Below are 27,530 nucleotides of genomic sequence, written 5' to 3' on the forward strand. Positions count from 1 at the left end.
CCTTGGCAGCATCTAACTCCTTCTTGTATAGGTCGGAGATAGTTGTCATCTCCTTCAGCTTCCTATACATAGTCAGGACCTGACAAATAAGAAAATAAGTCACAAAGCAATAAATCAAAGCACAAAACAAAAGCTCATATCGGAGGGACACTTACAAAGCAGATGGAGTGATCCATATCTTTCAGATTCGCCTCCAAGTCTTTCCCCGTCTCCAGCTGGTGCCTATCTCCATCCAAGGCAATTGATAAACGTAAAAAGAAGAATAGTTTTACTAATGAATAAAGCAATGAAACTCTAAACGTTAGTAAAACTAAACGATATTACGTGCCTAATTTATCAAAGTTTTCTACTCTCAATCCTATTGAGATATAGTGGAGTAAGTGATTCGTTCCACTCCTAGTTCTTTCGCAAAGTAATGTTCCCTACGTATAAATAATCTTAACTAAAGTCTAATAAGAGATTTACAAATTATAAGCTAGACTACGATGCAACTACCCACAAGATGCAACTAGTCAACAACTAAATAAATGACTAAAAAATACTACGTCGATTCTATGATAAGGAATTAGGGGGGGGGGGGGGTTGATTCCACCTTAACTCAACTTAACTTACTAACGACGAATCGCCGTAATCCGAATTGAACTGCTACGCAAAAGAATTGGTTCTTCCTAATCCCTAATTACACATGACATTTCTACCAATTCATAACTAACATGTGAACGATTAAACCCATTCTCATGGTGAACTAATCGTTTCTAGAGTGGAATAGAAATTACGACTATCCTTCACTAACACAAATCAAGCTTTCATCAAGGCTTCTCATGCCCCCCTTCTAATGGAGGTTTAGTCAAGAATCATTACGCAATCATTTCCGATTAAATTAAAACTAAACATACTATAAAGAATTGAAATTTACTAATCTAAATTAAACAATAATTAAAATCTAATTAATAATTAAGAAATGATATCAACAAGAATTTAAACTAGATCTATAAATGTAATGATAGAAAAACGAATTGAATAAGAATCTACTAATTTATTCATCTAATCAATGAAGATCAATGATTTAAGAGTTTAATCTAAAGCAAGAATTGGATTTGAAACTAAACTTAATTAAAAACAATTAAATCTAGATCTAGAAGCTATTCTAATGGCTACTTTCTATTTTAAGCTACTTTTATTTTCTAACCTAACTATCCCCCTTTACAAAGAGTCAAGCTTTTGTTTTTATACTTTAAGATCCAAAAATCGTGCATGGGCTTGGAGCCATATTTTGGGCCGGAAAATCGGGCCCAAAACCCAATTCTTTCAGTCTGAAAAAGGCTTTTCAATTGGATTTGGCTTCAATAGACTTTTTGTCCACTTCTGCTCCTCTGATTGGGTCAAGGCTTGAACCATTGGAAATATCTTTCCGAGCCGGTCGTTTTGACATAAGGTAGGCCCAATTCCGAGGTCTGAGTCCAAAGATATGGTCTCATGGAAAATTGGCGACTTGTCTTGTTTACGCCGTGTTGACTTTTCAGCATTTTGACCGGGCTTTACAAAGGCTTTGTCTCCTTTAATCTTGGCCTTTATTCACAGAACTCCTTAACAACCGACCTTTTCTACTTTATCTCGCTAAAGTTGCACATTTCTGCACATAATGGACTTTGAAGCCTGAAATGCATAAAAACACGTAATCAGTATTAACTCTTACTTATTATTCACATAATTGGTCTAAAAGTACGATTGTTAAGGGGTTAAAACTACAGTTTTGGGCTCTTATCAGCAATGCTCTCCAACAACCCTCTAGCAACTAGTGAAGACTTGAAGCTACAGTCCTTGTTCTTCACTAGCTTTCTCAACGCACTCACTGGGTTGTAGTAGCTAATCACCCTATCCAGGACATCAGACTCAGTAGCCTTGTCACCTGGGGTTGCACTCCCCGACCCCTTGCACTTCTGGGCAGTTGGCTCAGTCTCACTAGCCTTCTTCTTGCCCTGGGCATCAGCCACCACCACAGTAACAGCCAACTCCTTCAGGTTCATCTTCTTTAATGGAGCCCGACCTGAAAAGGTACGACCTTCCCCCATACCAGGTTGTTTCTCAGACTCAGTTCGGGTCCACTTCACCCCCTCAGGCTCAACCACCTCAAAGCATCTCTTCAGTTGAGGCATCTGGAAAGGAGCAGAGCAGGAGCATCACCACTCCCCCCAACACTTCTACCTACATCACGACCAGCTCGGTCACCATCACCCCCTAACGTCTTGAAGCAGAATGACTATCAGCACCTCCTCCAACCGTTCTCACTCCAAAAACAGGTGCCTTACTTTGGCTCTCCCTCTCCATCCCAGTGTCCGAGCTAGAATCAGAGATACCAAGAACAAGCTTACAAGCCCTTTTCTTCTGCTGTTCAGCTTTTTTCTTGTTAATTTTTGCACCGCCTCGTCTCTTGAAGTAGTGCGCAACCTCCCCCAACAAAGACGTCTTCTCTTCCAAAGTCAGCCTAGCAAACTCTTCAATCTCCCCTGCGGAGGTACGATTCCGACCTACGACCTCTGCAAAACAAACAAACATTAGAACGTCATCATATCAAACTTATAACCAAAACAAATGACCTACATCCTACAACTTACAACATAAAAATGACCCACATCAAATAAACAACCTACCATTAGTCCACACACTACGATTCTCCACCTCATACCCAGGAAGATAATAATTCCCCACAATCAACAAAGGCCTGCGCCACCACTCCTCTTTACTCACACCAACAATCACCGATGACTTACCCCTCATCACTTGAAAACCAAAATTCAAAGCAGAAAATATTTTTATAACGAAAGTCTTCAGCACATCAGACAAACATATGTTATAACCTCTGAGTCTCAACAAATCCAGCATGCGGAGCACCCTCCAACTATTACCCACAAATTACAAGGGTGGCTTACCACAAAAGTTCAGACGACCAAAGTCAGACGTGAGAATGGCAATCTCAACCCCGCCTTCAGTTGGCCATACATAATTACAACCCCATCGTCTCGAGGCACATAATCACAGCCAAATACATTCTTCTCACCGCTCAAGTCGTATATCATCAGGTCGGGACTACCAATCCCAAACTCCCTTCTCAAATCCCCAAAGTTATCCCACACTGACCTGGACACCGCCACGTCAGTTAATGTTTCTAATGAAGAGGACGATGATGCTCACCTCCACTATGTGCCCTATCACCATCACTTACAGTTCTCTCTCTCCACTAATCAATCTCCATTTTCCCACTCAAACTATCACTAGTAATCGACATTGCAATAACAAAAGAAACAAAGAGATCAAATTTTAAAGTTCAAAAGACGCACCTGAAGATGAAAACTCGAAAAGTTTTTGCTTTCTCTCTTTTTTCTCTGCTTTCTTGACTCGTGTTGATAGAATGAGAAATGAGAAGCCACCACCAGACCATAAACCCTTCAGCTGCACAAACCTTTAAAAAAACAAAATATTTGGGTTTCCTAACACAGCACAATCATAACTCGCCCACAAACCGTCGCGATTTTGGGCCTATGGGTCAGATCCAACAATTCCTGCACATTTTTTAAACCAAGCAAAGCCAGTTGTGCAACACGTGTTGAACGCTTTATTTTATTTTTTCCTTTTCACAATACAGCTGTCCAAATAACAAATAAAATAAAAGGGGTTGTGTAAGTACCCTTCGTTCTGCACTCATGTCACTACAGCACATGTGTCCACACCAGGTTGTATCTCCACCAGCTCGTACCACTTGACCAGCACATCATAACGACCCAAACTCAGGTCGCCCCAAATTTCAATTACGGCCATATATAGAAGTAAACCATCTAGCACAATCTTGGAGTTCAGTCAACGCACCAATCAAGGAGAGATTTACTTTGTAACATCAGGAGTAATGGTGAATCATCAAGATAGCACACAATGTGGATCTACCCTTAACAATGGCCTGGAGCAAATAAGGAAGGTTAGCTCAAACATCTATAAATAGAGAGAGATGAACTACGTAAGGCTTGATTTAAGTTTACCCTGAGAAACTTGATACGTATGCAACTCTTATCCCAAGAAAGAGTGCAGCCACTTCCTATCAATCCCAACCTCAAGCAATAAGTCCAGAAATACTAAACCTCTACAGGCACAAATCTCAAAAACAGACAAAACATTTTGCATTCTCCAAAACGTAATCATAACCTCGCCCACAAACCGCTGCGATTTTGGGCCCATGGATCAGATCCAACAGTTCTCGCACATTTTTCCAACCGTTCAAACAAAACCAGTTGTGCGACATGTGTTAAAAGCTTTATATATTTTATTTTTCTTTTTACACGACAACTGTCCAAAAAATAAATAAAATAAAGGGGGTTGTGTAAGTACCATCCGTTCTCAAACATATCACTATAGCACACGTGTCCACAATTCAGGTCGTATCTTCACAGCTCATACATCACCAGCTCGTACCATGCCACTAGGACGTGACAACGACCCAAACTCAGGTTGTCCCAAATATCAAGCACAAGCATATATGGAAGTAAATAATCTACTGCGATCCTGAAGCTCAGCCAACACACTAATCAATGAGACATTTACTTTGTAACATCAGAAGTAATGACGAATCATCAATATAGCACAAAATATAGATCTACACTTGACAATGGCCTGGAGCAAATAAGAAAAGTCAGTTCAAACATCTATAAGTAGAGAGAGATGAACTACGTAAGACTTTATTCAAGTTTACCCAAGGAACTTGATACGTAAGCAACTCTTGTCCAAAGAAAAAGTGCAGTCATTCCCTACCAAACTCAATATCGAGTCGTAGACACAAAATCTACACCTCTACAATAGACAATGATAAGATCTAAAATATAAAATTAGGAATCAGGACATGTTCCAATTATTTTTAATATCATGCAAATTAATTTAGATATTACTAAATTCCGAACGGAATTTAGATTTTTCAATATTTCAGAATTCCATTAAGTTCAAAATTTGTAATTATATGCATCTCGAGCCATTTTTGCTTATATTAAAATTTAATCAGCAATAACGGCTTGACTACCACTATTTCTTTTCTTCCTCTAGTCCTTAGATGCATTGAACACGTGCATAAGCACGTGCCACGTACTAGTTTCTTTTAAGGACAGCACCTAAACAAGTACTAAATCAAATGTTCCACGTAGCCACTAAATTAAATCAAATAAAATTCCGTTCCAAAAGTGTAAAATCAGTTCACTGACTCAAGCTACGGGACCGATGAATTCTCAGTCAAAAGAAAAGAAGGCTGATAGTAACATACCCTACGATTTGGGGAGCATCCCAAGTATCAAGGGACCTCTCTGTTCCTTTGACTGAGACTTAGTATCTGCCCAGCCTGCCCAATGCACCTTTTCCCTTGAGAAGCATGCTGATGGGGCAGTTACGTAGGGTCATTATCCGGTGCCCGCACAAATGTTCAATCAATCAACACCATCTGATATCGTGTCGGTTTTTTTAGCATTCCGGACGGCACGCGCGGTCAGGAGTACGTACACATAAGGACTTCTCATACGTACAATTACAACATCCTCTTATTGCAGCTGTTCGATTGAACGTTGTATAGGAGAGAACGTACATTATGGAGTTTGGTATTTATCTTGCTTGACAAAACATGTATTCTCTGATTTTGCAGTGTTTTGTTTGCCTTGAATGTTAATATTTCTCTTTCATTTGTCACCTAAAGTAGTGCTGATTATTACTACTGATCATTTAGAATGGTAATTTGAAGTGACTAGTGTTCCTCAAATCCCAATGGGAGAGTACAAAATGAAGAATAAAATGACCAGCTCATATGAAACTTCTAATAGGGGTGTATTTCATCCGGATCGGATAGGAAGGGTTTCGGTTTAGGATTTTTCGAAAAAAAAAATATAATGTGCCGATTCCGATCCATCCGATTTCTTTTGGAATTTTCGGAAATAAGAAAAATTTGGGAATAAATTCTGATGAAAAATCGAACAATTCGGATAAAAATCCGAAATTATTGAAAATTTAAATATGTTAACATTAAATCTATTTTATAACTTATATAATGAACACTAATTCTAAAGTTTTTAATTTGTTTGTACTATATATTGATTAATGCAAGTTAATCCAAATGTAAATGGGCAAGAAAGAATGGGGTTGTATTAAAACAATTCTAATTATTTTAAAATTTTAGATATATTGTATGTAATTCCAAATAATAATTTGGCAAAATCAGATCTGATGGATATGCATTGGCAGATTTGGATCGGAAAAAATAAAAAAATTGGAATTTTAGAAAGCATCGAAGCCAATTTAAATCGAATTTTCCGAAATTAGATAAGTAATATTGATGCCAAATCCAAAAAAAAAATTTGGATCAGAATTCGAAAAAATTAGAATTTCTAAAAAAAGTGCCACCCCTAGGTGAACCAACGAGAGACTTAGAGCCCACGGCCACTGTATATATTAAACCATAGTCCATAACATTGTTGCTAGAGATTAGAGATTTTCAGTCTACACGAAGGATGTTTTTTTTTTTTTTTTGCTAAAAAGGGTAATTGTATTGCTATTAGTAAAAGAATAAAGAGAAAAGAAAACAAAAGAAAAGAAAAAAAGAAAGAAAGAATTACATCTGAGTTTCAAATTGCAATCAAGTATTATATGTTACTTTCATTCCTTGCACGAATCTATAGTAGCTAGGTGCTGAATTGGTTTTCTACCCTATGAACAAATGGGGGCCTATGAGTCCACCAGTGCTTACTGCCTTTCCCCATCCCAGCACCATGTTTTGCGCATGCATCCGCTACTAGGTTTGATTCCCTCCAAGCACTGGTGATGTTAATCCAAGTTGCCTTGGCCTTAACCTACTCCCATGCACCTCTTACACTCCAATGCACTTGATTTCGCTGAAAAGCTTGCACAACTGATCGAGACTGAATCCGATTCAATCCATAGGCTATTCCATCCCCCATGAAGGGTGAACACTGTAGTCATGTGTGTGATAATCAATGGAATGAGTGAAGGACTGAGTTTTCTCACTAACACCACACGTGTGTTAGTGTTGTATGGTTTAGGCTAAATCGAAGCCATAAGCTCCGCGCAGTGACATTCTAATTGAAGCATCAACTTTACACGTATTTCCATGTGATAAACCCTTACATTGCTTGATCTTGAAATGATTGTCTTTGAACGAGCATCTTCAAATTCCAAATACCATTTATAATAAAGCAACTGGGCATCATCACTGTACTCTCTACAGAACTTTATACCGATTTCACAGCCACTGAATGATGATTGAAATCTATGAGAACCATCCACCGGTTCAGAGCTTGGGTGGACATTGTGCCGATGTTGATGCTAAGGGCGCTCAATTATAATCGTACGTGAAGTCTCATTTTCCACTTTAAACATAGAAAATCCATATTAAATCATCCTTCTAAAGCTTTTTGCAAATACAATATACAATGCAACATCTATTAGACTAACTCCAACCGTAACAGTACTTGGATGCCATTCCCCCAAATTTATGCAAATACAAATAACTATATAACAATTTCGCTCCAACCAAATGGATGCCCACACTCCAAGTCAAGTGGAGTGTGAATAGGGTAATAGGGTAATTGGAGAAAAAGGGGCGTTTGGTTTTGTTTTTGGAGGTCACACTCCAGGTGATATGGATCGGAGGTTGAGAGTCTCACACTCATGTGGAGTGTGGTGCTGCACTCCATGTAATATGGAGTGGGGCCAGTTTGCTATATCATATTTGACAACAATTATGACTATTTAATGTGTTTTATGTTAGCAGAATAGAAATTTGCCGCACAGTTGGAGGTTCGTTGCTGCATATATGGCAATTAGATGCACCGTTGGAGTTAGTCTTAGGATATTAGAATCTAACAAGAAGATTTGCACAAAAATGTAAGTATAGACTCTACAGCCATACAGGGACCCCTCTTTTACAGAATTGTCCTTCAAATTTTCCCAGCATGCCATTTTCTTGTAAAAACTATCTACCTTCTTTCTTATATTGTTTGCTTGTGAAAGTTTCTATGTGATAAGGCTAAAGATGCATACGTACAGTAATTTAGATTAATTACTGTTTACAATCCCTCAACAATAGTTATGTACATGCAGCAGTATTTTGACAAGACCAAGATGAAAGGATGTAAAGAAAAAAGTGTTATAATTATTAATCTAGCTTGTGGCTTTACTCTTTAATGTGTCTTGTAGCTGTCGTTGAAATCATCAAGATAGTAAGGGAGTCTTATCAAATTTGATATTTCATAAGAGAGACAAGATATTATGATCAGAGCTAGGGGCAAATTAGTAAGTAAAAAATATAGTCATTTCATCCTTAAAGCGCACTGAGAGCCAAATTTAAAGCCCAGTAGACAAACCTGTTTCCTTCATGTTTCATTCCATCTATAATTCTATACACAAACCCGTTTCCATCATGTTTCATTCCATCTATAATTCTATATTAAAGCTTACCTACTTCTCTAGTCCTCTAATTTACACCCACAACAAATAGGGGTAGCCAAGAAAAGTCATTCAACTTAAGACATATAAAGCAATCTTGTTACAACATCTCATGTGTTCTTTTGCATAACATACACAACAAAAAACTAGCTACTTTAGTTCATTGTGGATCTTAAAAAGAGTAGTAGTACTGATCACCATCTTTACTTTCCTTGTTTTCTGTTTTGTTTAGTAGGTTTTCAAAGAAGAAAGCTAAAATGATTCAAGAGCTACAAAATGGAGAGAGAAAGCTGTCCTTCCATGGTGCAGTTTTGGGAGGACTGCCTTCTTCTACACCATCACCATCTCCTTGTTCATCTACACCTACCACTACCAATAACACCACTATTACTACTACAACCACTTCTGCAGAACATTTGAGGTGTCCAAGATGTGATTCAGCCAACACCAAGTTTTGCTACTACAACAACTACAATCTCACTCAGCCACGCCACTTCTGTAAGACATGTAGGAGATACTGGACTAAAGGCGGTGCGCTCCGTAATGTTCCAATTGGTGGTGGGTGTCGGAAAAGTAAAGGCACTATTGTGTCAACCACTGCCGGGAAATCAACAACTGGCAAGACCAAAACAGTGTCATCGGACATCGTTAAGTCCAGCCTTGGAAGTGGATTTGATCAAGAACAACCGTCCAATCCAATTCTTTGGGGTTCACCCCAGAATCCTCAATCTCAACTATTAGCATTTTTGAGAGCAACTCCAAATAACCCTAACCCTAATTTTAGTTCCATGCCAAATTTTGTTAACAGCAAGGATGAGGGCCACATGATTGGATCCCATGTTTCTTTGGAATCAGCAGCAGTGACTGGAGCATTAAATGCAAGAACCATAGGGCTAGATTCACTGGGTCAAGTTCCTACTGGTTTGTACAATTCTATCTTCAGAAACAATATTCAGCAGCAACCTCAGCTGCTGCTAAACCAACATCACCACCCCCAACAACAACAAAACTTGTCACATGGTGATGCCCAAAACACAGGGATTCAAGAGCTTTATCAAAGCCTAAGATCATCTGTGAATTACTATCCTGATCAATCATCAGCAGCAACAACCAATCTTACTTCCATGCCGACATCATCTTCATCCATCATGGAACCAACTGTTATTGCCGGAGGCGAATTCAATTGCTGGAACCCGCAGTTTTCATGGTCATCGGTTCAAGCAGCCACCAATGGTACATTTCCTTAGATATCCGATCTCTCTAACTTCACACTTCTTACTCAAAATTAGTTTAGTGGTGTTCTTGTTTGGGGTTTCTTAATTATGTCTGTAAGTTGCATATGTTGCTCTTTATTTGTGTGTGCTTCTTTTGGTTTTCCTTTTGTTGAATTGGTCTTGTTTTGGCAGGGGAACTTATGTAATGTACACGTTCTAAGAAAAGAAAATGCATAAGTAAATGTCTCTTGATCTATATAGGTAGTAACAATGTTGCATACTTGCATATCATTATTATATATGGCACCATAATTGTGTTCTATGTGTGTGTGTGTGTGTGGTGTTGTGTTTAATTTCCATTTTCTTTTTCTTCCTTTTCTGCTTGCGGTGGTGTCTTGTTTGTTCCATATTCTTTGATGCCATATAAAATATAATTGCAATGAGAAAACTCTACCTAGGTTTCATCACTTTATCAAATACATACCCGGCCTATCACTCATATATATATAAGTGTATAACATGGTTTGTTTTCTGTCAAAGTATCAAAACAGTGTTAGAATGCTTCGTCCATGCCAATGGCCGGTCCAAGACTTCAGATGTTCTTGGTTGCAGGTGAGCGGAAAATTCATCTGTTTTGAGGAACACAAGATAGAATTACTTATACTTGCATTCTTCATCCATTAAGCTTTACAATGACATATATATGATAAAGAACAAGCAAAAAGCATGCATAGAAGAAAGAGCTGCCTTCTTCTAGGGTTTCTTTTGTACAGAAAAAAGAGGAATGGAGATTCCTTCAATACTTTTTGGTTATGAGAAAGAAGTGAATGAAGGCTCAAAACAGCCTTTGGAGTGAGTTACCTAAATCAGCTATTATATTCGATTCTCTCTGTCTAAAGGGTTCTATTGCAGCTTTATCTTAGAGACCTGTACCTGTTACTGGACTTAATTACTTAGCTTTTATGAAAATTTACATATACATTTGTGTTAAGTTAATTTTAAGATATATATAAGTTCGAAAGAATAATCATATGCCAAACTAACGTAGTAATGTGCAGTTACCAATTCAATTACCTAAGCTATCAATGTAAGTTGAAAGTTCCAATTATACGCCATCATAGATCCATGTACAAGTCGTATACTATCTTCATCGTACTGTATAGTTTCTTAGAGACAATCTTATCAGGAAAAAAAAAAAAAAAAAAAATCTTAGAGACGAGACTAATTGAACTCGTGTTCGGTCATATATATGATTTTTATTTGTTTGCAATCTGATGATTTTGTTACAATATTAATTGCAATTTGAAAAACAAATGCAAAATTTTCAGGCTTCATTTTAAGTTGGTTTTCCCTTCACAACAATAATAATATATTGCTTAAATGGTTATAAATCTATCTTTGGATTGCTTCGAGTAATTCAACCTAATGATGTCTACATAAAAACTTGGTGTGCAGTAACTTATCACGAACTCACAAACTTCTTCGGACCAATTCTAACTGGTTTTAATTTTTTAATTATTACTGTGATTTTGATATGTTTTCAGTTTTCACCTAATCAGTTTTACCCAATGAATTAAATTTCGTTTTCAGTTTTTGTTTCAGTAACCACAGAAAACGAAAATATATAAATTTTTGTGAAAAGTAAGAGAAAATATACGAATACATATACCAAAAAAAAAAAAAAAATGGTGTAGCAACTATTTTTTCAAATTTAAATGTCTATACACCAAAATAAGCAAACTCACTTTCTCAAAATTTACAAGTCTCTCAAATAAACATATATGTTATATCTCAATAATCAAATGTGCCCCCATAAAAAAAATTAAAAGGGAAAAACAACAAGGATGGCAAGATAAATACTAAATGCTAAATGCTTGTTTGAGAAAGATTAGATCTTTGATGTTTAGTAACTAGTAAATACTAAATGTTAAATGTTAAATTGACAAAAAAAATTTAACCAATATTTAAATTATTTATTGCACTTGCTACCATTCGAAATTTTATGTAAATTTCATGAAAAATTGTATATTAGTGTACAAAACTATGCAGTTTAAGCATTAATAGGCAGCAAATTGCTCCAAGAGCTTATAGCGATTAATCGTAGTAATCGCAATTAATGGGGGATTAATCAAAAACTAGTTGGGAAAACTAAATGAGGACTAAATATAAATTTAACTCCTAAAATATAATAGTAATAATAAAATATTGATACATCTTTACCCAAAAAAAACAAAATATTGATATATAGGTCAAATGGGCTTTGTTTGTATAAGGTTTGTTAAGTACAAATGAGCCTTGTTTGTATATATGTAGCTTTTGCTTTTGTTAAAGTGTCCCCATCGTCTTCAACCTTTTTCATATCTGGTTTTGTGCACACAACATTCTGACCACGAGTTTAGGAAATAAGACCAGGGGCGGCCCTGGTTTTTGCGGGGCCCTAGGCAAGTTTCTATTTTTTTTTTTTTGCATGCAAGTAGGGAGTATATTAAAGAATAAAGATTTGTTACAGAGAAAGTATCAAGAGATTACATTAAAACTATAGCTTAACAAAGCCTGTAATATGTTCTAACTGGTGATTCCAATCTAGAAATAAAATCAGGTTTTGTAGTACTCCAAATTAAACACTTGATCCCTATCCAAAGTTGAGGCCTTCCTTGCTGCTGCATCCACTCCAAAGTTGGCTTCTCGACTTGTGTGAGTTAGCTTCCACCGCATAAGCTTAGATGTAACTCGTTTCCATCTAGACCTTAAATTCCAAGGTGTATTGTTCCCATTAAGACTATGCACAATTGCATTTGAGTCATATTCTATCCAAATGCAAAGCCAATTGTTTTCTACTACCTTCTCTATTGCTAGTAGAACTGCCAAGTATTCCGCATCATAGTTAGTTGCAACACCAAGCCCTTGTGCCAATACTCCAACCACCTGATTTGTACTATCCCTAAATATTACTCTAGCACCACTGTTGCCTTAGGTTTCCAATTGACGAACCGTCAATGTTCGCCTTGATCTCTTCTGCTTTAGGTAGCGTCCAGTGTACTTCCTTAATGATAGGTGATGGCCTTGCGGTCTACAAGTAACTCCAAGTCTGTGAAGCACTCGCAAGTCCAAAACATTGTTGTGCATAGTGGCTTTGCTCAACATAGCAGCAACTATGATACCTTGAAGAACAGATTTCTGGATGTGTACCCTGTTGTATGCTAGTCCTTCAAAGAATCTTTTATTCCTAGTTTTCCATACCTGTACCAAGACATGTATGATCGCAGCATTCAAAGATCCTTGATAATAGGACTTCTAGACTTTGTTGCGATGATCAATTCTTTGAAATTATAGCACCTAATATAATGGTAACTTCAAAAACTAATGCAATACAGTCCCATATCTCTTGTAGTCTTGGGCATTCCCAAAGCAAGTGGTCACTGGTCTCCTTGTTGCATTTACACAGACAACATCTAGATGCTAGACTGACGCCGACTTTCTTCACTCTATCATCTGTAGAAACAACTCTCTGGATGAGTTTCCACGCAGTACCAACTGCTAGTTCCTAAAGTGTGGCCTCTACTAAAGAGTCACGGGAGAACAATAAACAATTTAAAACAATAAAAGAGAGAGGAGTGGAAAGCGGGACTTGCTTCAAGAATTGAAGTGAAGAATAACCGATCGATTTACTAGTTCCTTTTATTTTGTTTGTATTTTGGAGTGAAGAATCTCCGGTCTAGTAATTGGTATTAGTAATTGGTATATGAATGATGGAGTTGGGAAAATTTTAGATTTAAGAGCTCAATATTGGGCTAAAAAAAAATAGTAGGATTATTGTTTGTTGAAAGCTATATATTTGGGCCGAAAAAGACCACTAGTACCAGAACTGGTTTAAGACTTGGGGGCCCTCATTTTGGGCCAAATTTTGGAGCCCCAGCTAGCCGCTTGTGTGGACTGTCTTCAGGGCATCTCTAAATAAGACAATTGATCTTTAGATTTACGTGTCATATTTAGATTTGCTCTAATGCCCCTCATATGCTGCTTCACATTTTCATATATATATGGTGAAAAAGTTAGCCCAAAGTTGCTAATCGGACTATATCGGTGCTTTTTCGAAACCAATTTATCGGAAATCGGCAAATTAATCGATCTAAATCACCTGATTATTTGCTCCCGCTTAAACTTATAAATCTTTTGCTAATCGGATCGGTGAAGTACCGCATAGCGATTACTCGCCGATTAATAGTCGCTTAAATTGCACACAGGTACAAAATGAACAAAATAAAAAAAATGGTCAAAATGTTTGTGAAATTACTTCGAAAACTTGCAAATAGAAAATGTAGGGTTCGAAATGTTTATATGCCCACCGAAAACGAAAAATTTCATAAAAATTTCACAAAACTTTCCGAAATTTAGTTCATTGGTTTTACCATTGTTAACAAAATGATCAAAACAATAACTTTGTGCATATATTACGTACTACGTACCACTCTTATCAAACGAAGATCTTTAATTAAGTACTCACCATGGAAGATATTTGAAAGCAATATTATTTGAAGGTACTCTTACGGACAGACTAGACAGAGGAAACATAGTGCGAGTATGAAGAAAATTACTGTTAAATTTATCCAAGAAACTAAAACTAAAAGGGAGTGTGAAGGAAAATATACAGAATAAAAACGGGGACCTCAAGTGTGTTTAACTCACGTGATGACGTCCACACCACGAAACCATCGTGCCGACTGCCAACAAACTAGTCAGACTGTTATATAATCGAAATACGATAAAATGGATAAATTGATGGGGTTGCATTTCACGTTCAGGTCAAACGAAATGAAGCGTTTTAGTGTAATGGCCCAGAGTCGATTGTGGAGTACTGACAAACATTTTGAAGTTTTTGTAATTTTTGCCGAATTTTGCCAGAAGAGTTAATTGATTGATTTGAGCTAATTACATCTTTAACTGGAGTCTATAACAGATAATTAATATGACTAAGAAGTAATTCGGAACGAGTAAAGTTCACTAATATATAATTTTCAAACAACAATGACAAATTACGGGTTCAAATAATGTTAGCTATAAGCTGAAAAAATAATCTAAGCAATTTCCTTTTCATTCTAAATTAATATACTTATTTCCCATTCTTTTTCACGCAGTCACACCTTCGTGACATGAAATAACAAGCGATAAATACATAAATGTGTATCTTCCTACGTGTGTCGGCCTTGGGCTTTGCCGCAAAGAATTGCATTTCGAGGAATGTCATACTCTGTGTATAGGCTTCGTTCATTGCTCCATACTCTAAAATACAATTGCTGCCCAAGATACTGTCTTGCCCACATTGAAGACCTTAAGTTCCACATACCCTTGTTGTCCAATGATACGTATATAGCGCTCCAAGAATTCGGATACACCTTAAATCCATAAAATAAGAACATAATTAAGCATATAATTACCAAAAAAATGCATTTTCTTTAGAACTAGACCTATGTAAATGGAGAAATACTATTATGTAAGAGAGTGAAAGTGTAATTTTCAGTTACCTGGACGGTGTGTCTAGTGGTAGCATCATAAAGATTGTATCTATTTCTCAGGGCCGCCGTCCACTGGTTATTACCATACCTATAATATTCAAGCCAATTGTCGGAGATCAAAACACTATACTAAATGTATGAATAAAGAAGTAGCACAATTACTGACATTTAGAGGAGTTGAATGTATGAACTCACCCAACAACCCAGAAGACTTGACCATCAAGATGCCAGGATTGAATGGTGTTCTCATTGTTTTGGAAGATAATTTCCACATAGTCATGCAGGGCAGTTCCAATAACAGAGGTTCCAAAGAAAGCAGATCCAGGAGTAGGCTTATCTAGGATAGTGTTCAAGTTGAAGACTCCAGGGATGTTGAAATAGTCAGCGAGCTTCAATGGGGTATCAGGATTCACATAGGAGACCCTGTTAACTGCATATCTCAATTTTCCATTTATGCGTGAGGCTGAATTAGCCAAAACAATTGTCCTTGCCGGTTTTATTGCTCCATAGTGGAATGAACCTTGAGGATTAGGCCTGGCTGCACTCGCAGTCAAATTCCATCTATACAGATTAGGAAATCATGATTAGCAACTCAAATTTACGTCTATTGATATCACATAATTATTGGAAGTACTTTTCTCTTAGTTCTCTCTTGAGTAGTCTATTGATATTACAAAATTATTCCAAATACTTTTCTCTTAGTTTTAGTAATGTGATTTGTGCCATTAGTGTGAGTACCTCCCTAAACAAAATTATTGGGAGTACACAGTTGTCAGTTTAAATTATATGTGGTTTACCTGAACGTTCTTGCTTGTTTCATGGACCAATGCACTTGATAGGTTGGACCAATGGGTAATGGACCTGAAGCTGGGGTATGAGAATTGGAGTAGTGAAGTATTCCAGTTGCAGTGATAATAGGCTTAGTGAAACGCGTTGAAGCAACGATGTAGTAATCTTTGGGTGCTTGATTTAAAGTGACTAAAACAGCTACTGATTGACCGACATGTACATCGAGAGATTCGTACACCTGCTGAACTGTATGAGATCCTTCCATTTCAACTAACTTCAGTGTATGACCCTGAATCCTAAAGTTGAAAGAGGTTGATAAACCCACATTTGAGACCCTGAACATGTATGTTTTTCCTGAAACATAGAAACCAAATATAAGATGTGTGGATGTGATATTTGAAATTTTGATATTTGATATTTGTTTTTTTAGGATATTTTAGTCATATATAAGTAAAATAAGAGGAGGGTGCCACTCACGTGACCAGTTCTAATATCTAATTAACATTCCGTCCAATCAATTTTAACATAATTACTTAAGAACCTCGATTTTAGGCAAATTACCCAGCAACAAACTAATTTTAATCACCTCTTTCACCGACGAAGGAAGTAGACTTTGGACTACCATTAATAAGGATACCATCAGGAAATGGAAGAGCTTTCCCTGAGTCCAAGGTTTGTTGTAATGCCTGTAAAATTGTGGGCCATATCAGAACAATTTCATCAGAGGCTCAGACAAATTGCAGTTCTTTAGTTTGCGAGCCTTATATGGAGCTTGGCTCAGGTGCTCGCTTCCCAGCCCATTCACATAAATCTCCACTTCTCCAGTACTTGCAATAGGATTTAAATAGTCTCAAAACTGAAAATCTTATTATTATTTGCTAACCTTATGACTGGATTTGTACCAATCACCAACGAGTAGAGTGAAATCTCCAGCAGGAGGGGCGAAAGGGACCGGTATCATGGGCCTTGAGTACACATTGAAACCTCCAAAGCCTCCAGAGGCTCTTTGCATTAATGTGGATAGGAAATATGTAAAAGTTCCAATCTGATCTTTCGCTTGAAATCTGTATTGGTGGCTAGATTGCGGTGGAATTGGGCAATTGGTTCCAAGTACTCCATCTTGCCAAGAGTTCTTCCTCTGGTTGATGCCACTCCTAAAGTTCCATGGAAAATTAATAGTTATTGTGCCAAGCCATTTTGTACTATATTCACACATTGCAGCAAACTTTATGCGGATTTAATTTGTCATACTCAATTCTGTTTGGGATCTAAGAAAAATACTGTTTCAAGCATACCCGGAAAACATAAATTCCCAGGGGAATCCAGAGGAATTTTAATTTGCGCATACTTTTTAACTATGGTTTGACAAGTCCACCAAAAGTTCAGTCACTATTGGATTTCGTGGTGTGCATGGCTCGAGTTCAGGTAGTTCAGCTTCATTCTATATAAATGGTCTAGACCCAGGCACCCAGCGGCATGCATCATCTTGCAAGCTGACCGGCTGGTAACTTAAATTGGTCTTGGCGAACTCCTATTTCAACAATAATAGTTGAAGTAAAACAATAACGATAATAATAAACCTCACCATGTAATTAGAAAAGGCTGGTCCAACTTGTTAATGACAGTCACTATGATATTGTCATTGGTGACACAGTCGATTCGAGGTCCTGAAATTGTCCATTTATAAGGATACCCTGCAAAAACATCACAAGCATCAAATACAAATCCAATACCCTTTTCCAGTGGAAGTAGTTCATAACTCCCAAATTTAATAAGAACAAAACAAACCTGTTGAGGGACACCTAATGGAGATATTGGACCATAGGTTACAGTCCATGTGAAGTATCTATAGGGATCTTCTGCTTCCACCACCAGCACACTTAAACAAGCCAAAGCTCCTATGACTAGTTGTATCATGAGTGTCTGTCTCATCTCTAAAATCAAATTCTATATTTTCTGCCAAGTCAAAAAGACAAATTAAAGGTCATGTAAGCATGATTGCCCTTATCACTACCATTGTATTCTGAGCATATGTTGGAAATTTAACAAAGGTAGTAGAGCAGAGTAGAAAATAATGTGCCTAAACTTCTTTTCTCTAGAAAAAAACGAGGAGAAAGAACCAGAAGGAAATGGAACCAAGTATTAGCAGTTGGTTGCTTGATATATATATGAATGGTGACTATAAATAAAGTGGAAATAGAAGAAGTTCATAGTTGCATTTATTAAGACCCCGAAATCAAGGAAGTACAGCACACCAAAAGCACATCCACGGCGCACTTCATGCTTCCTCTAGCTCATGAGTCTCATGAGATTATGCATATATACCGTCATACCGAGTACCAAAGTCGTCCTACAAAATTACATACACGGTCCACTAGCTCAAAGTTTAAAATTCTTGCAATAAAAAGGTTTTGATTAGATTTGATTGACTAAATTTAGACTGGCATGTTCATAATTCCTGAGTTTAGATTGGGCGGTGACATATGATTGTTTGGATTACGCGGGAACTTAAGAGACTGAAATCGGATCCAAATAATAAATGCAGCTTACAAGAAACGCGTGGAGAGGCTAAAAGGTATGCTGGGTTCCCTAAATTTTCACTCAATGGTTGTTTTTTTTAAATATATCTATGGCCTCTCTCTCTGTCTCTTTGGTAAGTCAAAGCCATTACAACTGTTTCATGACCACCTCTAATATACAGTTGAAATGAAATTTGGGACCATTTGGAATGTGCTTTGCGTGGGACCACATTGGCCAGGTCCTTTTTATTAATTTTGCTTAGCCCACATCAAGTTATACTCAATAGTCCATCCTCTATGTCAATCCAACCTTACAATTAGGGGCGCAAAGAACGCTGCAATTCGAGCTTAATGAGCAAAACTTCATATATACAGTTCACACCTCAAGATTGGCTCATTGGCTTGCTTACTAAGATATGGTATCACATATAGCTAAATGAACAAACCCAAGCCAAGCGAGGGACAAACCTAACCCAACAGTCGAGTCCAAATAGCTCGGGAAGTTTATCTTGGATGGATTCCATGTTCGTGCTCAGGCCGTTTTGAAATGGATATATAGGGGCCTAATGATCTGTTCAGACTCGGCTGGTGTAGTTATACAAACGAGTCAAAGCCCCAGGAGCTCAGCTTACTATCCAGCTCTGTAAAAGAATACTATATGTGACCACATGAATGGTTGAAGGAAACATGATAGATCTTAAGCTTGTTTATTATTGGACGCGAACCCATAACTAAATTTGAAACAAGTGCGGATAACTTGACCTCATGTGCGCCTAATGCCTCTATCAAGTCAATTCAAATTAACAAGAGAAACTATCCAGGACAAATCGGGGAAGGAAGTATTTTGTAAGTACACATATTTTTTTTAATCACTCACAAGAATTGGGTAGATGAAAATTCAAGTATACCCTTCGACGTAAATTAAAACGGTTCGGGTATATGAAATGTCAAGTATAACCCTAGTATGAAATAATAAACGCCCGCCCAACCGAAATGACACAGATATATAGTATGAACAATGATTGTTCATACCTATTTGGAAAGATTTAACAATCACTATTCATACATTAACATGAAGCTATGAACACTCATTGTTCATATAAACAATTATTGTTGATTGTTCATACTTATTCGAAAGATGAACAATCGGTGTTCATACTTCAACATACATGTATGCTCAAGAAAAACACATATTGGAGTATGAACAATCATTATTTATACCTCAACATGACTCTATGAACAATCATTGTTCATACTTATTTTTTGGTATTTAACAATCAATGTTCATACTTCAACATAATGTATGATCAATAAAACATTTATTTGGGTCCGAATAAATCATTGTTCATACCAATAGGTATGAACAATCAATGTTCATACCTTAACATAATGTATGATCAATAAGAACACTTATCGAGTATGAACAATCATCATTGTTAAATACTACTTAGGGTATGAACAATCAATGTTCATACCTAAACATAATATATGATCAATAATAACACTTATTGGAGTATGAACAATAATTGTTCATACCTATTTTGGGTATGAACAATCATTGTTTATACATCAACATGAGCTATGAACAGTCATTGTTCATACATATATTAGGGTATGAACAATTATTGTTAATACCTAAATATAATGTATGATCAATAAGAACACTTATTGAAGTATGAACAATGATGAACAATTATTGTTAATACCTATTTGGGGTATGAACAATCAATGTTCATACCTTAACATAATGTATGGTCAGTAAGAACACCTATTGGAGTAGGAACAATCAATGTTTATACATCAACATGATCTATGAATAATCATTGTTCATACATCAATATATTGTATAAGGTACGTTCACTTATTTGGGTATGAACAACTATTGTTAATACATCAGCAGAAGGTATGAACACTCATTGTTCATAATAAAATGACAGAAAGGATAAAATTGGAAAATATTTATTTTAAATCCGGACCATTTGTCCTTGAGGGTTATTTTCACGCGAAAAATTGGTTTTCAGAGTTATTTTCACACGAAATTTGTCCTTGTGAGTGATTATAAAAAAACTTTGTCCTCTAGAGTTGTTTTGAATCGAAATTGAGTCTTGGGACCAATTTCTTGTCAAATTAAAAAGAGGTCGGGCAAAGCCTAACAACAGATAATCAAGTGGTATATATAGGCAAACCCAATTGGATCTCCAAATAGGAGTCTTATGATGTCACTTATTATAAATTTGAAACAACCTTAATTAGGAAACATGCTCCTAATTAAGCCAAACTCTTGTAACACCTTTTTCACATGAATACAAATTGTTAACTTAACTATTAAAAATAAATAAAAAAATAAAAATAAAATACTTCTGTTTTGATATATAGAACTTTCACTAGTTGCATACCTCCATGCATATATGGTATTTGTGTATTATAACCTCAATGCTTCATGGCTTATAACAGGCACCTTCACACCCAACCGTCCCTGGCTATGTACTTAAAGTTAACTTTTCCGTCCAATTTGACTTTGTTTAAAAAATTATCAATCTGATCATGCGCTCAAAGGTTTTGTTCAATAAGTTGCACATGTTCGGGTGCAAGTAGTATATAAATTGTGCTTGGCATGTGTCAGGAATTTTGTATGCAGTAACATCTCGTAAACTTTTGGATGAAGCTTAGGCGATATAAGTAGTTTAGATTTCAAGTCAAATATCCATGATAAATAATGGGACGAAGTAGGACCGGTTCAAGCCAAAATATGGCCTTAGGAGATGCCTTTATTTCCCAGGCCATCTATAATCACCAAAAAAATTCACTATATATTCACAATTTTATTATAAATTAAGAACCAAAATTCAATATCAAAACACAAATCAAACAAAAACTACGAGAATTAACCAAATAAACATCAAAACTATAAATAAATAAAATAATAGATTTATATTGAAATTTTTAAAAAAAAAAAATCAAGTTTCGCAAAAACTACGAGTATTAGATGATGAATTGATGATTAACCATTTAAAACTCAAATAGTGAAATTGATAAATGGTTAAACTTGAAATTGGTGAAATAGAACAAGTGAGAGAGAAAAATTTAATTAGAGAAGTGTAATAGCAATTTATTTAATTAAGACAATTTAATTAAGAGAGAAGAAGAAAAGGCATAGAATGTGGAGATTCTTTCACTAAACGTGAGATTTCTCCATTTGTTTTTATTCTTCTATTGAAACAATTTGATTAAATGAGCACTCCCACAAAAACTGAAATTAGCCATTGGATTCATATTAATACTTCGAGATGTCATTTGTGCGGTGGACTATTGGATTGTATACACTCCAAATTAATTCACTCCGAAATTTAGTGGGAGAATAGAAAAGTCATTTGCCATTTGTAAACAAATTGACTTTCATATCATTTTTTAGTGTTTTTTTCTTTATAAAATTAAGTAATAATAAACAAATATGTGGACAAATTAGGTAATATGAGGCCTTCCAAATTTGAAGCCTTAGAGCGGCTAAATTGGGATGCTAAAAGGCACCACATAGGTCTTTTTTAAGATGTCCAACCATATTTGGTAGCCCAAAATCAAAACCATTTCAATCACACTTTTAGTTGTTGTTAAGTTGAATAACGAACGCGTAAGTTCTCGGGCCATCATGCATTAAATTAATTAAAACAGGGAGGCGGGGCCGGTATAGTGGCCCCAGATTTCATAGATAACCAACATAAATAGAAACTTCGTCCGTCCGTCTCTCGAAACTTATTATGGCAGCTGCTAGCGAAGGTCTTAACTTTGGCTAGATTTATGACAACTTCCAAATTTAAGACCCTTTTAACAGCTCTATTGGAATGACATTTTTGTGGTTGGGGTGTTATATAGCCCTTTAGTAGTCTATATAGCACTCCATTGGACTTGTTCTAATTAGGCGGCCGCCTGACTTGCCTAATGGTTGAGCCGGGGACGAAGATGGCAAGTTTATCAGCTTATGCTTCGAATCCTTCTTCGATGGGGATAGCAGAGGCATCTATCACTTCGCATTTGACTTGCTCACTGCAATAATGACAAAGCTTATGTGGCTATAGAGATTGGGGAATGCAGACGCAATATGGAGGCGATTAATGTAAGGGTGGCGGGATTTAATCCCTATTCCCCAATTATGCTTGTGCACTATTTTCTTCAAATTTTTTTTGGTGCAATGGGCCAATATATGGTTGACATAAAGGTCTGTGCGAAGAAGACATGCCATAAAACATAGACGAATCCCAAACCAAAATTGGAAGCGTCAGATTTCAACAACAGAACAAAACAAAACATCCATTCGCCGTTATTTATATCTTTACAAAGCACTCCTCGCACAAGATTCATACTGTATGTTACATATTACTAAATTCATATGAGATACATTAATTACTTCAATCAAAACAGTCTAGATACCCTCATCCGTGCACCTTTCCCATCTCATTGTTAGCCTCACCTTCACCATTACTACCTATTTGCTTCAGTTCTTCCACTTTTTTGTATCTATACCAAGAAGCACATAACAAATAAATTCCAAAATTAATCACACTCAATCCTGCCAAGAGCCAGTAAAAGTAGTTCAACTTGTCCCTATTCAAGTTGTTACTAGCCAACCATCCCCCACTCACCTTGTTCACCACCTCCACCACCACAGAACTCAAGTAGAACCCAAATGCCAAAGAAGACCATGAAATTGCTGTACCTAGTGACTTCATACCAACTGAGCTTTCTTGATAAAAAAATTCCAAGATTCCAGCGAATGTAAACAAATCAGCTGCACCAAATATTGCATATTGGAATCCCAACCAAAAGACACTCATAGGCAATGGGTTAAAGGAGTCAACCATGTTATGTTTAACTGCTACTGATTTTCGACGAGTTTCCATGATTCCAGCTATAGCCATAGAGATCGCTGAGAGCACGAGTCCAACTCCAATTCGTTGAAGAGATCGAATTCCTGTTGGAATCCCAGTGAACTTCCGAGCCATTGGCACAAATACCCGATCGTATATTGGAACAAGGAATGCCATGATCACTAGAGGGATAACTGGGAGGGATGGCCCTGGAACATGGAATCCGAATAGCGACGTGTCCATTGTGAGACTCTGTTGTACAGAGAATGTTTGGAGCTGAGCTAAGCAGGTGTTCATGAATATGGTACTGACTATAATAGGGAGCATTCGGATGAGGATCTTTGTCTCTTCGACTTGCGTCACTGTACATAAGTGCCATAATCCAGTCATATTCTGGGAGGAGGTGGTATAGGCATCCATGGTAATTGCAGCTCGATCTAAAAATCTGTGTGAAGGAAAATTATGCTAATTGAGTGAACTGAAACTTTCATTTGTTCTGTTAGTAAGGAAATCTAAGACTGGTAGATAACAAGAATAAGGTCTTAAAAAACTAACGAGAAGTCTAAATATATAAGCCTGCAAATTGTTCGATGGCATCCGAAAAAGGGGATGAATGAAATCTATTTATAGGCTAATGTTCCCCGAGACATATCTAATTATCTCATACCTAAATTGATCAGTTCTATGAAGAACTTCAGTTCCCATGCCAGCTTCTTTATCGTGTAGCTCATGTAGTTCGTCGGTCAACTCTGGTAGTGGAAGATTTCGCTTTCGAATGGCAGCTACAAATACCTGAAACTAAAATTGTCACACATCTAAAAATCGATGAAAAGCAACCATACTAGCTTGTTCGCAATTGGAAGTTTAATTAAATAACAAATATGAATGTATTGGTCAATATCATTCAATTTCGAACATAATCAAGAGGTCCCTTAATTCTCATAACCAATAAGTACTTGAGAGTCATAGGACATGTTTTTTTGTGTCTAGTACACTGCTGTCTGCTGATACTAATGAACTTCGAACCTTACTTGTGTGTTGTCTGCAAAAAGAAAAACATTGAACTCGGAGATAAAAAAAAAAAGTTGATACCTGTAGAACACGAATAATGGGGCTTCCTGTAGGAACATTATTTCGATAGAATGACTTGCCCATGCAGAGAAACAGAATTCCAAAGAAGACGGCAATTACACATACTCCAAATGCCCAATCCCAACCTTGGTTGGTACTGATCCAGACCAGAAAGATCACACCAGTTACTGCTCCTATAGTAAGGCTAAACAAGAACCAATTAAAGTAGCTGGATAAAAGGCGTGCCTCCTTTGGGTCTTTTTTTTCGTCGAATTGGTCTGCACCTAGTGATGGCAATCCTGCCTTGACTCCTCCTGTCCCAAAAGCAACTAGATACAAACCTGATAACAGCATTGCAACTTGTCCATTGTCTGCAGACTCACATTTCCCCATGTTGCTTGGTGCTACACCTTTGCAAGGAAATGGTCTTAGGAAAGTCGAGTGTGCTTGCACTGTTAGAATGGCGTACCCCTACAAAATTTTGCACCAGAATAGACATTTACATCGGATTAAACTTCTTTTCTTTGTATCATCAAAAATCAAAGTATATATATGGATTTAAAAGAGACACACACAGCTACTGAATGGGAGTACGGGACAAGTCTGACAAACACACACTAGACTGATTTTGGCAGTTTGGAACGGTTTGTTCACTGCGTCCTGCCTGCCTAAAATGAAAGCACACTAAATTTACTGTTCTCTCATTTTAGCCAGTAGCCACGCACCAAACAAGCCCACCGCAAGTTCGTTCCAAACTGGTAAAATTCGTATAGTGACAGGAGCAATGCTTCTTAACATTTTTAGTATATCCAATATTATTAGCCATCAAATTCATAGTTTGTGTCAATCGAACTGGGACGCTAGAAGCAATATAATGGCCTTGAAGAAAAGCCCATAAAATAAGTTGGGAATCTGAAAGATGTATTTACTATCTAGTTGCTGCAGACGAATGTGGATGAGTGATGACAAGGACATAACTGTCCTAAAATCAATTACTTAATTGAAAATAAATACCATAATCTCTCACTAAAACTTCTCTCACTAAAACTTGATTAGGACACCTAAGCGGGTGACTTTGGTAGTTCTACTCAGATTCCCTCTATAACTTCTTTGGGACTCCAAATCCTATTTTCTCTTTCAGAAATTCAAAAAGCAAGGGTATATAAACAAATTAATTATAAATAATTTACCTAATTAAATAGCTAATACAAAAAATAGTAACAAATAAATAAAAAAAACTTACTTATATTTCCATAATTAAACATATCAAACAAATAAATTAATTTAGTAAAAAAAAAAATTGGGTAAGTTATTAGTTGTTTATTTGTTTCTATTTTTATTTTTTTATTTTTGGAAAGAGAAATATAATTTGGATGCCAAATAATATATGGAGTGAGTTATTAAGGGAGTATAAATAGATTTTTCGGTAGATTATATATGATTATGACTTATGTCATAAATGTAACAGTACGTATCTTTAGCTCGTAACTATGACCCACCTTTTGAAACAAATAATAAAAACTAAAAATGAAATAGATTAATTATTCCACCTTTTCTAAATCAATTATATCATTTTCCTAATTAACAAATATTTCTTGGATCATATTGTAAACCAACAAGGGAAAAGTAATCCATTTTTTATTGCATATCCATAAATACTAGTACTTAGGTACTACATATTATAAACCTGGCCTCGTCGATGATTGTTATGAGTTGTTAGTACGTGCAAAAAAAATTTCTATGATAGATGCATTTACTTAGGATTCTCTTTATAAAGATAGTATTTATTGTAAATTTTAATAGTACAACTTACTAATTTTCGGTCGTACAAGAAATTATGCACTAAAAATATATGAAACTCGAGATAGAAATAGTGTTGAAGTAAATCATTCAATTGAAGTTACGTCCTACAACATAGTGGCCTAAATGCCAGTTAGAACTTAGAAGTTATAACATATTTTAAATAGCTAAGCTCATTGAGTCATTGTTGTCGCAATGGAATCAGTTATAGACACATTCTGGAATAGGGACATAGCGTACTAACGCCCTTGATGAATGTTGATCACCTAATGCTGCATAGTCTAGCTTACGTACAAACGGAAGACATGTCATTATCCACTAAAAAACAAAAACAAAAATCAAATAACAAAGACTGAAAAACCTGCAAGAAACTTTGCGGAATAGACTTACCACTAATTCTATACAACCAAAAAGGACAGAAGTCCTAAATCTTGATATGTATGTATCAGAAATAAATCCTCCAAATAGAGCTAACAAAAATGAAGTCCCCATCCAATTTGTCAGTGTTGTAGCCGATTTTGTTAAACTGAAGTTCATGTAACCATAAAAGTATGTGACCAAGCTAACAGCATTTGCGATAAATGCCATGTTCTCAAGCCCCTCCATAGCTGCATTAATCAATCAACATAGAACCAACGTAACTTATTAGGATTAGTAATCAATACTGGAAAATCATCTGTATCTACAAGTTCGATAAACATTTAGTAAAAAGAATCCATGTGAACAGATAAGATTACCATATACAAAGAGAACAGCCCTAGTTCCTCCAAGCCTATTTTGTTGGACTTTTTCAGTATTTCCATCTCTGCAAATGCCCTGTTATCACAAACCAAAGGAACTCAACAATAGTTCAATGCAAGTATGTAGCTAAGTTTTATGAGGAAACAGCCTTCTTAGGAGTGGACAATAACATTACCATCCTTTAGGGAGTTGAATGTTCCTCGAAATGCACCTGGTACTGATTCTAATCACACATTTTCAACTGGTATATATAGAATAAAAAGTTTGTCTTCATTACTTAAAATAAAGAGCAAATCACCAAAAAGGCACCTAATTTGCATACATGAATCCGGATTATTATGTACTCCAGAAAGTTAGATAGTAAATTAGTATAACATATATAACCACTAAATTATACCCAAGTATATATATAAGGGAGAGATCCATATACAACACTTTTTGTACAACAGTTTATACAACACCCTTTTTTAAGTTGAACTAAAAGCTAATCACTATCAAGATCATATCTACATTTCGAAATCTCAACGCCTTCCAAAAGTT

At 36.3% G+C, this 27,530-nt stretch overlaps 3 protein-coding genes across 4 annotated transcripts; 1 reads left to right on the forward strand and 2 right to left on the reverse strand.

Annotated features, from left to right (window-relative positions):
• The first annotated feature begins 8,561 nt into the window (after positions 1–8,561).
• On the forward strand, positions 8,562–10,768 carry LOC147501586 (uncharacterized). 2 transcript variants are annotated; one of them, XM_086606626.1, is made up of 2 exons: positions 8,600–9,714; positions 10,236–10,768. In XM_086606626.1, the coding sequence occupies exons 1-2, from the start codon at positions 8,739–8,741 to the stop codon at positions 10,250–10,252; spliced, it is 993 nt and encodes a 330-aa protein (XP_086462752.1). In that variant the 5' UTR covers positions 8,600–8,738; the 3' UTR covers positions 10,253–10,768. The 2 variants fall into 2 exon arrangements, with proteins under 2 accessions (XP_086462755.1, XP_086462752.1); XM_086606629.1 differs by lacking the exon at positions 10,236–10,768 and having other exon boundaries at positions 8,562–9,951.
• A 3,960-nt stretch (positions 10,769–14,728) lies between these two features.
• LOC147501587 (L-ascorbate oxidase homolog) lies at positions 14,729–17,929 on the reverse strand. The gene is made up of 7 exons (XM_086604344.1): positions 17,583–17,929; positions 16,881–17,151; positions 16,584–16,683; positions 16,006–16,351; positions 15,404–15,769; positions 15,218–15,296; positions 14,729–15,088 (listed from the first exon to the last, which is right to left on the reverse strand). The coding sequence occupies exons 1-7, from the start codon at positions 17,927–17,929 to the stop codon at positions 14,885–14,887; spliced, it is 1,713 nt and encodes a 570-aa protein (XP_086460470.1). The 3' UTR covers positions 14,729–14,884.
• Positions 17,930–22,810: 4,881 nt separating this feature from the next.
• Positions 22,811–27,304, reverse strand: LOC147501588 (protein NRT1/ PTR FAMILY 4.5-like). Its single transcript, XM_086606630.1, has 6 exons — positions 27,166–27,304; positions 26,987–27,065; positions 26,640–26,857; positions 24,471–24,920; positions 24,046–24,170; positions 22,811–23,823 (listed from the first exon to the last, which is right to left on the reverse strand). Exons 1-6 carry the CDS (start codon positions 27,166–27,168, stop codon positions 22,944–22,946), a joined length of 1,755 nt encoding a protein of 584 aa, XP_086462756.1. The 5' UTR covers positions 27,169–27,304; the 3' UTR covers positions 22,811–22,943.
• Positions 27,305–27,530: the final 226 nt, after the last annotated feature.

The sequence above is a fragment of the Coptis chinensis genome, chromosome 4 (genome assembly GCF_015680905.1).
Source record: "Coptis chinensis isolate HL-2020 chromosome 4, ASM1568090v1, whole genome shotgun sequence".
NCBI classification, from domain to species: Eukaryota; Viridiplantae; Streptophyta; class Magnoliopsida; order Ranunculales; family Ranunculaceae; genus Coptis; species Coptis chinensis.

What these genes read in the sequence shown, in the direction of transcription:
- LOC147501586 (XM_086606626.1), top strand. Translation starts at nt 8,739, where the DNA reads ATGATTCAAGAGCTACAAAATGGAGAGAGAAAGCTGTCCTTCCATGGT.
- LOC147501587 (XM_086604344.1), bottom strand. Translation starts at nt 17,929, where the DNA reads ATGAGACAGACACTCATGATACAACTAGTCATAGGAGCTTTGGCTTGT. An exon ending in AAACAAGCAAGAACGTTCAG is followed by an intron (nt 15,770 to 16,005) that starts GTAAACCACATA and finishes TAATCTGTATAG; the next exon opens with ATGGAATTTGACTGCGAGTG. An exon ending in CCACTAGACACACCGTCCAG is followed by an intron (nt 15,089 to 15,217) that starts GTAACTGAAAAT and finishes TATGGATTTAAG; the next exon opens with GTGTATCCGAATTCTTGGAG.
- LOC147501588 (XM_086606630.1), bottom strand. An exon ending in TTGGTTGTATAGAATTAGTG is followed by an intron (nt 24,921 to 26,639) that starts GTAAGTCTATTC and finishes AAAATTTTGTAG; the next exon opens with GGGTACGCCATTCTAACAGT. An exon ending in CATAGAACTGATCAATTTAG is followed by an intron (nt 23,824 to 24,045) that starts GTATGAGATAAT and finishes TCCTTCACACAG; the next exon opens with ATTTTTAGATCGAGCTGCAA.